Source organism: Dipodomys spectabilis, unplaced genomic scaffold, assembly GCF_019054845.1.
Source record: "Dipodomys spectabilis isolate Male_0828 unplaced genomic scaffold, ASM1905484v1 ptg000137l, whole genome shotgun sequence".
Taxonomy (NCBI): domain Eukaryota; kingdom Metazoa; phylum Chordata; class Mammalia; order Rodentia; family Heteromyidae; genus Dipodomys; species Dipodomys spectabilis.
Genome location: NW_024870814.1, coordinates 5785939 through 5802036, shown reverse-complemented (window position 1 = coordinate 5802036; position 16098 = coordinate 5785939). Strand labels below are relative to the sequence as shown.

Below are 16098 nucleotides of genomic sequence, written 5' to 3'. Positions count from 1 at the left end.
AGACATCTAACAAATGTGTTACTTGAGAAGCATGGCCAGAGATCACCCATTCTGTCCTCTGTTTCCCCTGATAGTCAGCCATGGCAGCCTTGCACAGGCGGCGCAGAGATGAGAACATGGCTTCTTCTACTTTACCCAGCCATTCCTCCACGTTGCCTCGGGCCTTGAGGCCTTTGCCCAAGCTTACCTAGAAGGTAATTAGGACAATGATAAAACAGTTCAGTGAAGCTTGTAACCTGGGCATCTTCTTTTTCTCTCTCTCTCTCTCTGTCTCTGTCTCTCTCTCTCTCTCTATCTCTGTCACTCTCTGTTTGTCTGTCTCTCTTTAGTTGGTTGTAGGCTTGAACTTGGGGCCTGGTAGCTGTCTCTGAGTTCTTTTGCTCAAGGCCAGCACTCTACCACTTTGAGCCACAGCACCACTTCCAGTTTATTTATTTATTTATTTTTGAGTAGTTAATTGGAGATAAGAGTCTCATTGGGACTTTTCTGCCTAGGCTGGCTTCAAACCACAATCCTCAGATCTCAGGAGTAGCTAGGATTACAGATGGGAGCCATCTTTTCTCTTTCTGTAACAGAACCATGGGTTACACAAACACAGAAAGCTGAAACTTGTGATTGCTACCCTAGTCCTGCTCCTCATTCCCCACTCCCCACTTCCTTCCTCACTGCTTTATTTCTCTGCTTCCTCCTCCTGAGCCAGTTCCTAGACAGGGGAGTCTTCATGTACCACATGACGTTCTTCAAATTACCCCCGACCATATCACTAAAGATTTTTCTCATTAACGTTACCCATGTCACCACAACTACTCCCAAGGATATGACTGTCCTGTTTGTTTGCCACTCTGCCATCTGTTCTTTTATACTCGAAGTTTCACATTTTGCCAAGATTCGGTCCCAAATCCTCCCTTTCTGTTTTGCACTATTGATGAGAAGATTCTTTAGCAAGAGGACTGATTTGGGACAAACAATATTTATAGGTTCCTAAGACTCCCATCACTGTGCTTGAATTGGGCTCAAAGCCTTGGCATTTCCCTGTGCAGTTCTGGAATGTTCTACCCTCTCATGGTCACACAGAGATACTTCTCATTAAGTGTGTGTGTGTGTGTGTGTGTGTGTGCGTGTGCATGTGTGCACACACGTGCACATGTGTGCACATACATACATGTGCTCGGTGTAGTCACATCTGCTGATGCATTCATGCTCACCAAGAGCAGTGGAGGGCCCTAGAGATGCCATTGCAGTAACTACCACTTCTGTGGTGCTCTAGTTTACAGATCCTCATCATCCCACTAGTCAGGTTCTATTGTGATCCACATTTTACAGAAGACATTAAAGGATGAGTCTTGGATCCAGAAAGCCTGGAAGAGAACTGGTGCTCTCACCCTCTACAGCATCTCCTGGGGAGGGTTGGATAAACACAACTACAATTTTCTCCATTCTGTTTCCAAGAAGAGAGAACAAATGTCTTGTTATTGCTTTGATAGGAGTATTTTTAGCTATTTTGCAATTTCCCCACTAGACCAGGAACAATTTTGAGGCCAAGGCTCTTTTGAGCCTTGAAAAGGCTGAGCTAGCAGAACACCAGGCATTCTTAGAGAGAGAACAGATAAACCTCTATCCCTACCAGAGTAACAAAGCTTACTGATAAGGAATTATGACAAAACATCTTACCCTTTCTCCCTCTGGCGACAGCATCGCCAGAATATCATTAGTATAAATTTTCTCTGGTTCTGTATCAATGCCAGGAATTTTCCCTTCAGTAGGAGGCATGAGTGCAAATTCAAGCCTTGAAATCGAGTCAAAGCACTTCCTTAAGTGTGGCTGCACAGCCTGGGGATTTCGTGTCTGGGCCAAAATCTCCAGAAGTTCGTCATTTGACAAGAAGTAAAATCTAGATTAAAGAGAATCCTTAATGAGCTTGGAGATAAGCCATAGGTAGACAAAAAAATGATTTCCACAGTTGTATTTCTTCCCATGCACTGATTTCCTGGACTTTTGACTATATTGGTTTGGATTTCTGGGGAGACTGTGAGTCTCTAAGTAAGTTTTCTGTGAAGATTAGTGACAATGCATTTTAAACATCTAGAATTAGTGGCTAGTATAATTTTTTTCATAAAAGTTATTAAAAAGGCTAGCTTTTGCTTAATTAGCTTTGTTTCAGTATCTGACTTGCCTTTATTCCTAAAGATATATTGCTTATTTCCCCTGATTCTATTCTAGTACCTTTTATATACCTAGTATTCAATACATTCTCTTTTTTTTGTTTGTTTTTTTGGTGCTAGTCCTGGGGCTTGAGCTCAAGATCTGAGGACCTGGGCACTGTCCCTGAGCTTTAATGTTTAAGGGTAGTACTTCCCACTTGAGCCATAGCCTTTTTGGTGCTTTAATTGGAGATAAGAGTCTCATGATCTTTCCTGTCTGGGCTGACTTCAAAACATGATCCTCAGAACAGGCATGAGCCACTGGTGCCTGACTAATACAATTTGTCAACACATTTTTTTCAACTCTATGAAAGCTATACTTACATAGAAACAAAACATTTTGTATGCATTTCAACAATGTTATCAGAAAGATGGGTAAAAAATCTTGTGAACTCTTGTGAAACTCTGGAACACTACTTTGTTATAGATAGGGGATTGGCAAACTAAAGTCCACAAGCTGAATCTGGCTAGCTACTTGTTTTTTAAAATATAATTTTATTGTTATTATTAAGGTGTTATTCAGAGGGCTTGCCATTTCATAAGTTAGGCAATGAGTACATTATTTTTTTGGACAATGTCACACCTTCCTTCATTCCCCTCTCTCCCCCTTCTCCCCCATTTCTCCTTCCTGTGACACAGTTTACTTTCCATATAGTGTATACTGAATAGCATGATTGCATTTGTTAACTCTTCCTCCCTTCTTTCAGTGCCCCTCTAAAAACAAAAAAATACAAAGCAAAAACACCACCACCACTACCAATTACAATACACCAACAAGAAACTCCAGTCTCAATTTTATGTAATTCATTTTGATAAATGGTGGCTACTTGTTTTGTAAATAAAGATTTATTGTCACAGAGATGTATAGATAAGCTGTCTATGGCTCCTCTTGTTCTAAAAAGTAGAACTGAACGGATACAATAGACTATATGGTTGACAGGGCTTTTACATATTTGCTATGTGGCCTTCTATGGAATGTGTATGGTCCCTACTCTAGGTAACTAAAATATCTAAATGCCAGGTTTGCTTGAACTTAGATCTGGGCACTGTCTCTGAGTTTCTTTTACTCAAGGCTAGTACTCTATTACTTGAGCCACAGCTCCACTTGTGACTTCTTTTGGCAGTTAATTGGAGGTAAGAGTTCCCAGACTTTCCTGTTTGGGCTAGCTTTGAACTGTGATTCTCAGATCTCAGCCTTCTGAGTAGCTATGTGTGAACCACTAGTGCCCAGCTGTGCCAGCTTTTCTGTAATATAGTTTCAGTACTGTGTTTAAGCTTTCCAGTGGAATTTGACTTGTTAATTCCAGTTGACTTTGTGGTTCAAAGGAAAAGTGGGAGCTTCAAGGTAGTAGGAATAATTAAATATTGAGATATAAGACAGTGGTTTATGCACATTTTTTCCCTATTCAGTAAGAGTCTTTTTCTTACTGCTGCCACCCTCCCTATCTTTCTTACTTTTTGGAGGATTAAGTGCATAAAGCAGCATTTAGTAAATGTCCTGTGTTGCTGATTGTAATAAGGAAGAGCTGGAATGAATTTCCTTAGAAAATCATTCAGCTGGGGCTGGGAAGGTGGCTCAGTGGCAGAACACTTGCCTTGCATGCATGAAGCCCTGAGTTCGATTCCTCAGCACCACATAAGCAGAAAAAAAAGCTGGAAGTGGCTCTGTGGCTCAAGTGGTAGAGTGCTAGCCTTGAGCTGAAGAGCTGAGGGACAGCGCCCAGGCCCAGAGTTCAGGCCCCACGACCGGACCCTTCCCCCTTCCCCCTCCCCCCAAAAAAGAAAATCATTCAGCTAAGTTTTCAGCTAAGTTTTAGATTAGATTCTTCTCATGAAATGCTCTTCTGAAACTGAGAAGCAGAAGCCACTATTTCACCCTCACCTCCTGGCCCTTAAGTATGTATAGCATGGATGTATTGAGAAGGCAGTGTTTCTTCTTTGGCTGTCAGATCTTCCTGACCTTCATCCCTTTTGTGTGGTAGGGAGCTGAGACTGACCACAATTCAGATATTTCTGCTGGTGCTTCCAGATTTTCTTTGAATGGTCCACATTTTTTTCCTTCTACTACTGTGACAATTTCTTATTTCCTGCTGATCAACTTAAGGGTAATTTCCCCAGGACACCCAAGTCTAATTTTTCACAAATGTGGACACATAATATAGACATGTGCACACATGCTCATCTATCCATTGGTAGACCAGTGCTATAATCAACAATCCTTTCAGCACTGTGAATATTTAACCCACTCAAATCTTTACCAAGTATTGTAGATTTATTCTTGAGACTTAACACGTCCCAATCAATATATTGGCTGAAGTTTCATTATCATAGATCTCTCTTTCTTTTCTCTCTCTCTCTCTCTGATTTTCTGATATTTTGAGGTTATAACCATAACAGTCAATTACTAAAGAAATATCAGTGTTTTACAAACTTACCTTGGAAAGATAACTCTCTTTGATTCTAAATATGCTTCTAGACACTTCTGAATTTGGTCAAGTAATGCATTGTTGTTCTGAAAAGTCTCAAGAAGACCTGCTCAGTGGGAAAAAATAATATTGGTAAAGTTATATTAAAATAGAGAAAGCAATTTAAAGGAAAAGTAGAATACACTATCTTATTATAAAAATCTTTAGTTTGATTTGATGGATGGTTGGGTTAATAATAACCTAAGAACCTTATTACTTTTAATAACATTCATTTTAATATTTCTATGTATTTCACTTGAAATATTTTTAGCTGGCATCTGCCATTGTTGGGCGACTGGAACTTCATAAATAAAAGCCAGTTGTGGCCGGGTGCTGGTGGCTCACGCCTGTAATCCTAGCTACTCAAGAGGCTGAGATCTGAGGATCATGGTTCAAAGCAGCCCAGGCAGGAAAGTCCATGAGACTCTTATCTCCAATAAACCACCAGAAAACCAGAAGTGGCACTGTGGCTCAAGTGGTAGAATGCTCACCTTGAGCTGAAGAGCTGAGGGACAACGTCCAGGCTCAGAGTTCAAGCCCCAAGACCGACAAAAAAAGAAAAGAAAAAAAAAAGAAAAAAAACGCCAGATGTCTTCTCCTTAACCTTTTAAACAAAGCTGGTCTCTAGGAACTCTTCTTTTTCTATCATTTTTTTACTGGTGTCTTTTCTGCATCCACTGTATGCTTAAATGCCTGAAGTGTGACAATTAGATATAATTTGTTATTCTTATAATTCTTTTTTTTTTTTTTTTTTGGGTCCGGTCGTGGGGCCTGAACTCAGGGCCTGGGCGCTGTCCCTCAGCTCTTCAGCTCAAGGCTAGTGCTCTACCACTTGAGCCACAACGCCACTTCCGGCTTTTTTCTTTTTGCTTATGTAGTGCTGAGGAATCGAACCCAGGGCCTCAAGCATGCAAGGCAAGTGCTCTACCACTGAGCCACCTTCCCAGCCCCTATTCCTATAGTTCTTGATGGAGCAACATCCATGTCTCTTCACATTTGTGGTTTGGCTGCCTATCACAGTGGCAGTTCCCCCATCAGCCAAGAATCAGTTCAAAGTCTTTTATCTTTTAAAAAATTTTATCGTAAAGGTGATATACAAAGGGGTTACAGTTATGTAAGTCAGGTATTGAGTACATTTGTTTTTGAACAGTGTCACCTCTTCCCTTGTTTTCTCCCAGTTTTTATTCTCCTGTCTCCCCTCCCCCCAGCTCAAGTTGTAAAGTTTATTTTCAACATAGTGTCTAGTGAATACCACTGCTGAATTAGTTCACTCTTTGTCCCACCGTTTCTGGGCTTCCCCTTCCCCTCCCCAAATCAGACAAACTTACATATAAGACAAAATGTACAGAAATCAAAAACAGCGACAAAAGGGGAAAAACAGGAGGAAAAAAGAGGAAAAAATCCACAAAAAGTAAAATATTAAGCCTCTTGCTTCTGTTTCTTGGAATTCATTTTGATAAGCATCATTATGTATGAGCATATGCACATAGCGATTGAGCCCTTGTGATCCTCTTGTAAGAGTATCCTCCTTCAGTCTTACTGTGTGAATGTTTAGAGTCCTGTTTAATTAATCATTTCCAAGTGTAATTTTTTGTCTTTTACTATCCATTGGATTTACTTGTAGATTTATAGTCACATTCTAATTATTACAAATAAGGGAACCCATGCAACTTATGTTTTTTTGGGTCTGGCTTATTTTGCTTAATATAATTTTTTTTCAAATCTTCCCCTTTCCTTATGAATGTGGCAATGTCATTCTTGCTGATGGAAGCATATTATTCCATTGTGTATATATACTACATTGACTACATTGTTTTGAGGAGCAGCTGGGTTGATTCCAGATCTTGGCTATGGTAAACACTGCTGCAATGAACATAGTTGTGTTGGTGGCTTTAATGTGGCCTGGTTTGCCATCAATTGGATAAACGCCCAGGAGTGGGATTGTTGGGTTATCAAAGACCCCATCCAATGCCTGGCTGTGCTCTCCAGCACACTTAACTCTCTAGCCTTGGCTCCCAAGCCCTTCTCTTTGTGCACTCCACTCTACATTGACTTCCAGGTTGATAGTTGCATATGTACACTCTAACTTCTGAAACGTTTTCTTTTTTTAAACATTTAAAAATTTTACTTATTCTAATTTTACATTTTTTTCCAGTCTTGGGGCTTGAACTCAGGACCTGGGCACTGTCCCTGAGCTTCTTTTGCTCAAGGCTAGCACTCCAGCACTTGAGCTACAGCACCATTTCTGGCCATTTCTATGTGGTACTGAGGAATCAAATCCAAGACTTCATACATGCTAGGCAAGCACTCTACCACTAAGCCACATTCCCAGCCCTGAAACCTTTTCTTTATTCCTCCTTCGCTTTTAACAATTTTCCTTTAGGTCTACATGCATTGTTCACTCCCTCTTTTCTGCAGGTTTCTGCTCAAAAACTACTCTAACTCTAACAAAAAGTCTTCTATGTCATAGGGACTACATATGGTAGTACTTGCCTATTATCTAGCCTTTTCATCCTGCTTGATTTCCCTCCATGGAAAATATACATTTACAGGTATATACTTTATCTGAAGTCCTTAGAACCAAATGTATTGGAATCACATTATTTTTTAAAATTCAAAATTATTTTCTATAGCAAATTTAGTAGGGCCTGGTCTGCAACCTAATACAATTATGCATTTGCAGCAAAGCTTTGAATATTACAATTAAATGAGTTTGCAAGGCAGAATAATGTCTCCTTGAGAAGTCCAGGTCCTAGTTTCTGACCCCTGTGAATAGTTATTTCAATAGAAACAGGAACTTTATTGATATGATCATGTTAAGGATCTTAGGAGGAAGTAGCTATCTTACATTTGGTGGGCCCATTAATCACAAGGGCCCTTGTAGGAAGGGGAGGCAGAGAAGGAAGCAGAACAATGGAAGCAGATGGTAGTGGTACATAACTGCTGACTAGAGGCTAGCCATGAGCCAAGGAAGGTAGACAACCTCTAATAGCCCTAAAGAGTTTTTACTTCTGTCTTTTCATGTTATTTTTCTTTTCTGATTGTGCCTTATGGAGGAGTTTTTGAACAAAGTGTAAAGCCCAACAAGTTGCCTTTGGATGTCCAGGAAGCTGCCTGGAACTATTCATCAGGATAGACCACATCCTTCCATTTGCTGCATTACAAGGAGGCTTACTGATGCTTTGGTACAAAACATCAAGTTCAGCAACTATCTATATGAACCCAGAGACACTGATTCCACATCCATAGAAATGTGACCTATTAAATGCATTTCAATCATTGCAACATGTGGTGGTATTTTTAAGAAGTTTTGATGAAGGTATTAAAAAATAAGACATGGGAAATTTTGTGCCTATATCTGTGGGGGAGCTTTAACAGACTAAGTCAGTTGAATGTTAACACAGATACTGTAGATAGAAAATTATGAGCGAGAGAGCCATCATTGATATCTTCAAAAATCTGTAAAAATAGCAAAAAAGTAGATAAATTGTGCTCTAAAGTTACAAACTAAGTTGTGAGCTAATAAGAAAAAGTATAGTGTTCAATCAAGTGCTGAAGGTAACACAGTTTAGATTCTTACATGTGACAAACACTTCTGATGATTGTAAAGTCTCATTTTTAGTTTGTTTTATACCTGGTTGAGTAGCAGCTCGAAGAGCATTAGGTAGCCGGTTCACTTTCCTCATGATTTCCTTCCATGACTTATCCACCTGAAGAAACATCTTGGCCTCTGCAGGCAGTTGCCTCTGAATATCAGGAGCATTAAAAATACTTTCCAGATAGAGCCAGTTTCTTTGGCAATTCAGCCATTCTTCCTGGGATAAAAATATCGGTATAAACCAAATATAGCTTCCAAATCAAAGAGCTGGTTACATTAAAAATCATTACACGGCCGTATAGCACATCGCTATTGAGTCTTAGTGATTCTCTCCTAAGAATATCCCCCTTCTTTGGTCTCACTTTGTGAATATCTAGAGACCTGGGCGTATCATCTCCTGGTGTATTTTTTTCTTTTTTGCCTTATACCAACCAGTGTGTTAACTTGTAGATTTATAGGCACATTCTAGTTACCACAAATGCAGCGGTGGTCCTCACTAGATATTATGCTGAAAATCAACTATACAGTTTGTGGGTGGGCTTGGGCGGGAAAATCTGGGAGAGGGGGAAGGGATGACACTGTTCAAAAAGAATTGCACTTATTACTTGACTTATGTAATTGTAGCCCCTCTGTGTATCACCTTTATAGCAATAATATCTGTATGTATATATATCATTACATGGGGAACTTCTGTATATCCTCCCTAGGGGTTACTTTATGGCTCCTTACAAGTCCTGTGATGAGACAAGGGTGATGGAAATAACATTAAGTTGTATAAATCTATAATGAAGAACCCAAGATATGTGTACTTCCTTACATGCTGAACATAATAAAATGCCAACAGATAAAGCTTCCATTTCTAAATAATATAGCAGTCAAATTATGAAACAAATGTTTCTAAGGTCTTGGGTCCATGAACTGCAATAACTCTTACTCACCAGTGTTTGATTAAATAAAGTAAGTTGTTTCTGCCACTCATCCACTCGGGTCTTCAGTGGACCCACATAACGTGACGAGGCGATGGTTGCAATGTTGATGGTGCTGTCATCAAGAAGGACCTTTGAAGACAGGAAGGAAATACATGCAGCACCATGTGTTTGGACCCTCAGTGCTACTGCAGATGTGTAATCCCAAAGGCTAACCTTCTGGATGACCGATTTCATGTCATGACCTACTATTTCTTACCCATTCATTTCCCCTGATTCTTTTCTTGATTGTAGCTTACAGTCCTCTATGATGTCTTCTCAAAGATCACCTGGATACTTCTGATTGCCAAATCTCTGCTGCTTTTATAATTATTAATGGCACAGAGTTTTGTTTGTTCAACACTCTTTTTCTTTCTCCGCCAACTATCAGGTAAGTGGCATCTTTACGTAGTTTAGACAACATGTTAGGCCTTCACTTCTCAAAATAGCCTTGAACTTGAAAACAGCCTTTTCTGTGTCATTTTCCCTCTAATCTCAAGGAAGATGAAACAACTCAATCACATTAAGTGCTGAGTGACTAAAGATGGTTTCCCCACAATCTTCCTTCCTGCTGCTTCCTTTACATACCAGCATCCTTCACAGAACATGTGAATTAAAAAAGAAATTTTGTTAACCTGAAGAATTTCCTTCCCTCCTTATCTCCTCACTTCCTTCATTTTTTGGAGGTACTGGGAACTGAACCCTGGGCCTTACATTTGCTAGTTATGCCCTCTACCACTTTAGCCACAGCCCCAAGTTCTTAGTTGTGTGTTCATTTATAAACTACTTGAGAGCAGAGTCCCCATTGTTTGGCTACTCTTGGCTCAAGCCAACTGTCCTTCACCTTGGGTTTGCTCTTCCATCCCCTATCCAGAGTGATATTTGGGCTTGCTCTTTATACCTACAGTTTTGTTTCTACATCTACCCTGAATATACTTTTAAGTGACTAAAAATATGCTGAACATACGAATTAGATTTATCTTATTTTGTGGATGACAAAGCATGCCTACCTACTCCTCATCCCAGCAAAGTTATCTTCTTTATGTTCTAGAGATATGCTTCTTTACATTATTGGCAATGGTTTGAAATACCTTTTTTAAAGTTTCTTTTTTTTTTTTTTTTGGTTGTGTGGCTTGAACTCTGAGCCTGGGCACTGTCCCTCAGCTCTTGAGCTCAAGGCTAGCGCTCTACCACTTGAGCTACAGCGCCACTTCCAGTTTTCTGATGGTTTATTGGAGATAAGAGTTTCATGGACTTTCCTGCCCGGGCTGGCTTTGAACCGCAATCCTCAGATCTCAGCCTCCTGACTAGCTAGGATTACAGGTGTGCACTACTGGCATCTGGCTTTTGAAATACCTTTTATTCTATTCAGTGTCTCTCAACTCCCATCTTCATAGAAGATTTTCATGGTTGATTTAGATCAGAATTCTCTGATCTCTTTAGCCATAACTGATCTCTGTTTTGTTTTAAATCCCTCCATCACAGGACTGCAACTCTTACACACACACAAACACACACACACACACACACACACACACACACACACACAACATATGTATGGTGATTTTTGCTTTGCTAAATACTTCATGAATAAACATTCAGATCAATTATTCATATTCTGCTTCCTCAATTAGATTTTTTAAATTTAGAGATTTATATTTCACGTCCCCGTTTCAGTCTTTCAAAGAAGATTTAGGAGATAGGTCAGGACTTTCATTATACATTTTCAACAACCCATTCACTCACCTGTATGTCATCTGTGCCTCCCAAAATAAATACATCTTTGGCATCACGGTGAGTAAGAGTGACAAATTCAGTTGTTTTCCAAGAATCTTCCACCTGAAAAATAATTCAGGATTTAGAAAAATCTAAATTTATGTGTGTTTAAGTACTCAATAAATATATGAAGGATGAAATATTAGAAAACTCTATGATTATTTAATTTTCCTCCTTCCTATGGCTTAAAACTTTTAAATTCTTTTCTTGGTTAGATAGCACTAATTCATATACTAATTCATATGAATAACTTGTGGTCATATAATGTGCATTTCTTATCACCTTATGCTTTAAGAAAAAGAAAAAAATCTATGTATTTAGGCAGTTTTGAGGTATGCATGCATTTTGAGGGTAAAAAGATTGTTTTGTAAATAAGGAAAGTCTTCTTGATGCTTTCTGAAACATTTAACATAGACTTCGTTAGAAAATAATGCATTTTCTTTAAAAGATCTTCCTTGGACTATGGTTCTTTATAAAAGCATACCCGTTTCAAACCTTGTTGCCATTAATTTCTTGTAGAAGGAGGAATTTATCGAGGCAATAATACTAATAAATAACAAAGGTAAGGGAAAATTAGAGGAGTGACTGGGAATAGAAAGATGCAGGTGGCAATGTTGAAAAAATTCATCGATAATCAAACTTGGTGATCTTAGATAAAATAATGACATTCACATGGAAATGGATGGAACTAGAACAAGTCATGTTGAGTGATAAGCCAAGATCAGAGAGATGAAAGGGGCATGTTCTCCCTGATATGTGGAAGTTAGAATTCAAATGCAATGAAATATGACAAAGTAAACAGGACTCAAGATACCCATAGTCTTAGGAGAAAAGCACCCGCACGCCTCCTCATATATATATAAAATAATATACAAACGGAAAAGAACCCCAAAGACAAGGAAACAAAGGGCCTCTCCTTAATCTGTCTTATAGTTTTTTAGATGACTCTAGTCTTTATCTCATAAATGGTGTATACACACGTACGCCTGAGGGAAAGTGAGAGCAGGGCACAGAAGCAGTGGAAGAGGGTGAAAAAATACAGCGTAGAGGCCCATCAGCTGCACTGAACATTGATGAAAGTGAGCTAAGCAGCTCAAGGATGGCGGGGGGAGGGGGGCGGAGGAGGGGGGAATGAAAGAGGAGGAGGGGCAGCTGATGCTAAGCAAAAGGAATGAAACACATATATCACCGGACATATGTAAAGTTAACCTTACTGTATATCACCTCTAAAACAACAATAAAAAGAAGGAGGAGGTAACAAGGCTTGATAGGAAATGTACTCATTACCTTACTCATGTAACTGTAACCCCTCTGTACACAATTTTTACATTAAAGTGTATTTAAAAATTGGTGATCTTTATGTCGAAACTGAAATTGTGCACATCTCCCTATTTTCACAATATAAATTATTCAGATTCACCTTTTTGAGAATTACTTCTAGGGAAGCTTCTCCAGATGCCTGTCCAGATATGTCCTGGATTTCTTGGCCAAAGTCAAAAACATGCAACTCAGAGAGCCTTTCCAAGGTTAGCGGGACTTCAACATCAATCAGGTGAGCATCAACAGTTTGTTCAATTGCTGCCCAATGTCTAGCCTTCAGAGTTGGGTTCCTCAAGTCAATAATAACTGGAAGCTAGAAAACAAACATTCTCAGAGTCATCATTCTTTTTATTTTATGAACCATAATGTGAATATAAAGAGCACTGCTTAAGATTTGACAACAAAGAAAAATCTGAAAAGCTGCAAATTAATGACTTTTATTAAAGCCATAATAAAAAGGAGTTTCAGGGTAGCCAAACTACCTGGGTTAAAACAGTAAATCACAGGTTTCTTTTCATGGAGAGAAAATAGCTTAAGAAATCACTAAATATTTGAAGTCCACAATGCACCCAGGGTAACTACAGCCACACCAAATCTCAAACTTACTTCAATTTCTAACTAGGTTTAATATAACACGCCACACAAAAAACTTCATAGAAGAAAAAGAATGCTTAATTATTTTCTTCAGTATCAACTACACAAGGCATCTGGCTTTTAACAAAAGAAATGAAAAGCAACACAAGAAAATGCAACAAAAGACATCTAATATCTAATATTGTTTTTAATCAAGGAAAAAAATACACCAGGACAGGATAAATTATACAGGCTTCTAGACATTGACACAGTGGGATGAAAGGAGGATATTCTTAGGGGAGGATCACAAATGGCTCAATAGCTATGTGCATATGATCATATAAAAAGCAGTGTTTATTGAAATGAACTCCAAGAAATGGAAACAAGAGGTTTTTTCCTTTATTGCTGCCTTTGTTTTCTGTACCTTTTGTCTTGTCTGGTTATGGTTGGGTAAGGGAGGGGCACAGAAGGGGTGGGACAAAGGGTGAACAAATGCAGCAGTGATTCTCACTAAACACTATGTTGAAAATGAACACTATACAACTTGTGGGTTGGGATGGGAGGAAAAACTGGGAGAGAATGAGTGAAAGGGTGACAAAAATACATGTACTCATTACCTGACATGTAATTGTAACCCCTCTGTACATCACCTTTACAAAACAATAACTATATGTATATATATATATGTATATATATATATGTGAAAAATCAGAAACAAACTCAAAAATGGCATAGACGTTGGGGATAGAGAATTTAAAAATTACCATGATAACTATGATAAAGTCCTTAATGGAAGTGGTAGACCACATGCAAGATCAACAGAAAGATAATTATTTTAACTAAGAAATGGGAAAAAAAAAGAACTGCATTTAATGGGTTTGATATAGAAAAAGAAACTTCTGAGTACTGACAGATGTGTTTAGTACATCATTGTATCCTTTTGTCAAAACACATAGGACTATATTCCACAAAAAATGCCTTTAACATATGTGAGTTAAAAAACAAAAACAAATAACCAAAACCCGTAATACAATAAAAGTATCCAAGATGGAACGCAAACTGTGATAAAGGATATAACCCCACTACAGGAAATAGGAAGAAAGAAGTGGGAACATAACTTCTTTGTAACTTTGTAAAACTTAGTAACTTTGTAAAACTCATTTTTATTATGGCTTAAATAAAAGTCATTAATTTGCAGCTTTCTTGATTTTTCTTTGTTGTCAAGTTTTAAATGGTGCCCTCCATGTTTACAAATTATGGTTCATAAGATAGGGCAAGTGTTTAAAGTAGATTATTATAAGCTAATGGAGAAAAACATATTTGAGACAAAGCATTCATTACAAGGAAGAAACCTTTCTGTTCTCTTTGCCTAAAGTTTTATTTACCTTTCCCTCTTAGGTCTTCTTTAGTCCTTCCCTCCTCTCTCTTTTTCTCTCTCATCAGCTACTTAAATGGAGATTTCCTGTTTCCTATCCATTTCAAGCACAGCTTGGCCATGATGGTTGTGAACAGCCAGCTCTGTATGTGAACTGCCCAGCTTCCTGTCCAACCTCAAATATTGTCACATCTGGAAAATGCTCAGGTTGCATGCCTTGGTGGTATACTAAGGGTCAAGGATAGTGACAAAGCTCACTGCTGCCTAAGTGCTTAGCTAGTCAGTACCTTCCCATGACTATAAACTATTTCTGTAATATTTCCCTTACCACTTGAAAAATTCTTACTTTGATTGCTTCTTCTAACTACCGCATTCAACGGATTTATTTGGCCAACTTAAACTGGGACTATAGTCTGAACTGGTGAGAGAAATGAATTTGACTATTCTTACTTTGATTTTTTTTTTTCTTTAAAGTTGGCTAACTTAATCAGTTACTCCTGACTTTGGCCTTATTAACATTAATTGGTAATTGACTTCAAGTTTTTGAAATAAGTTCTACCAGTCTTACCTTTTCTTTCATTTTTTCCACTTTACTTTTGAGCAGGGGTACAACATTGTTGGGTGGCAATCCTTTCTCTAACTGAGTCACAAACTTCACATATCTGGAAACCTGACTGTTTAGCAATTCTGGATCCAGGAGGTCAAATCTGGACTAGAAAAAAAAGTTAAAGCTAAACAAAAAGCTAAGCTTAAGATAGTAAAACAGTGTTTTAAATCAATCAAATTTTCCTCGTGGTTAAATTGTTAGTCCAAATCAGCTCTGTACTTTTGGAAATGCCTTTATGTACCAAAGTTAATAAAAATATATCAGACATCAAATTTTTATTTCTTTCATGTTTGTCTCCGTCATTAAATGTGGTAGCATAATAAGTGAAATTTATTCTCTTGAGGGTCAATACTTGTGAAGTCTTCTAAGGAGAACAGATAATTTTTTTACTTTATTTATTTATTATTTATTTTATGTTTTTTACTGTACAGAGGGGTTACAGTTACATGAGTACGATAATGAATACATTTCTTATTGAGCATTGTTACCCCCCTCCTCTGTTTTTCCCCTACCATCCCTTCCAGCCGCACTGCCCCAACTCCTCTCCCCACAAAGTTGTAAAGTTCATTTTCAACATAGTGTCTTGTACACCTCATTGCTACAATGGGTCAACCTGTATCCTTATTTCATCATTTTGTTATTTCCCTTCTCCTCCCCAATGTATATATAAGATGCAGGGCACTGAAATAAAATACAGTGAAAACAGGGGTTGTATATACAATGGGATAGAACATACAAAAGGAACAAAAAAAATCACATAGTACATTATAAGTACGTTAAAAACAACAGCAACAAAGATAAAACCTCTTGTGTCCATCTCTTGGGGTTCATTTCCCTTAGCATCATCGTATCTGCTCATATGTACATAGCGTTTGACCTTTTCTGCTTGTCCTAGACATGTATTACTTATTGCAAATAAGGGAAAACATGGGTGGGACCTATGTTTCTTTGGGCCTGGCTTACTTTACTTAATATAATTTTTTCCAAGTCTTTCCATTTCCTAACAAATGGGGTGATGTTATTCTTTCTAATGTAGGCATAGAATTCCATTATATATATATATATATATATAAAATGTATATATATCACATTTTCTCATCAAATACTAAGAGGCATCTGGGTTGGTTCCATATCTTAGCTATGGTGAATAAAGCTGTACTAAACATAGTTGTGCTGGTAGCTTTAGTATGGCCTTGTTTGTGAGCACTTGGGTAAATG

At 38.2% G+C, this 16098-nt stretch overlaps 1 protein-coding gene across 1 annotated transcript in view; it reads right to left on the bottom strand.

Annotated features, from left to right (window-relative positions):
• Dnah6 (dynein axonemal heavy chain 6) overlaps positions 1-16098 on the bottom strand; it is a 193005-nt gene that overhangs the window by 119694 nt on the left and 57213 nt on the right. Inside the window, exons 18-25 of the mRNA XM_042690457.1 lie at positions 14842-14985; positions 12426-12638; positions 10976-11068; positions 9203-9322; positions 8301-8481; positions 4637-4733; positions 1672-1891; positions 23-187 (exon numbers count right to left, since the gene is read on the bottom strand). Of these exons, the coding sequence (XP_042546391.1) occupies positions 23-187; positions 1672-1891; positions 4637-4733; positions 8301-8481; positions 9203-9322; positions 10976-11068; positions 12426-12638; positions 14842-14985 (1233 nt within the window). The remainder of the gene's footprint in view (positions 1-22; positions 188-1671; positions 1892-4636; positions 4734-8300; positions 8482-9202; positions 9323-10975; positions 11069-12425; positions 12639-14841; positions 14986-16098) is intronic.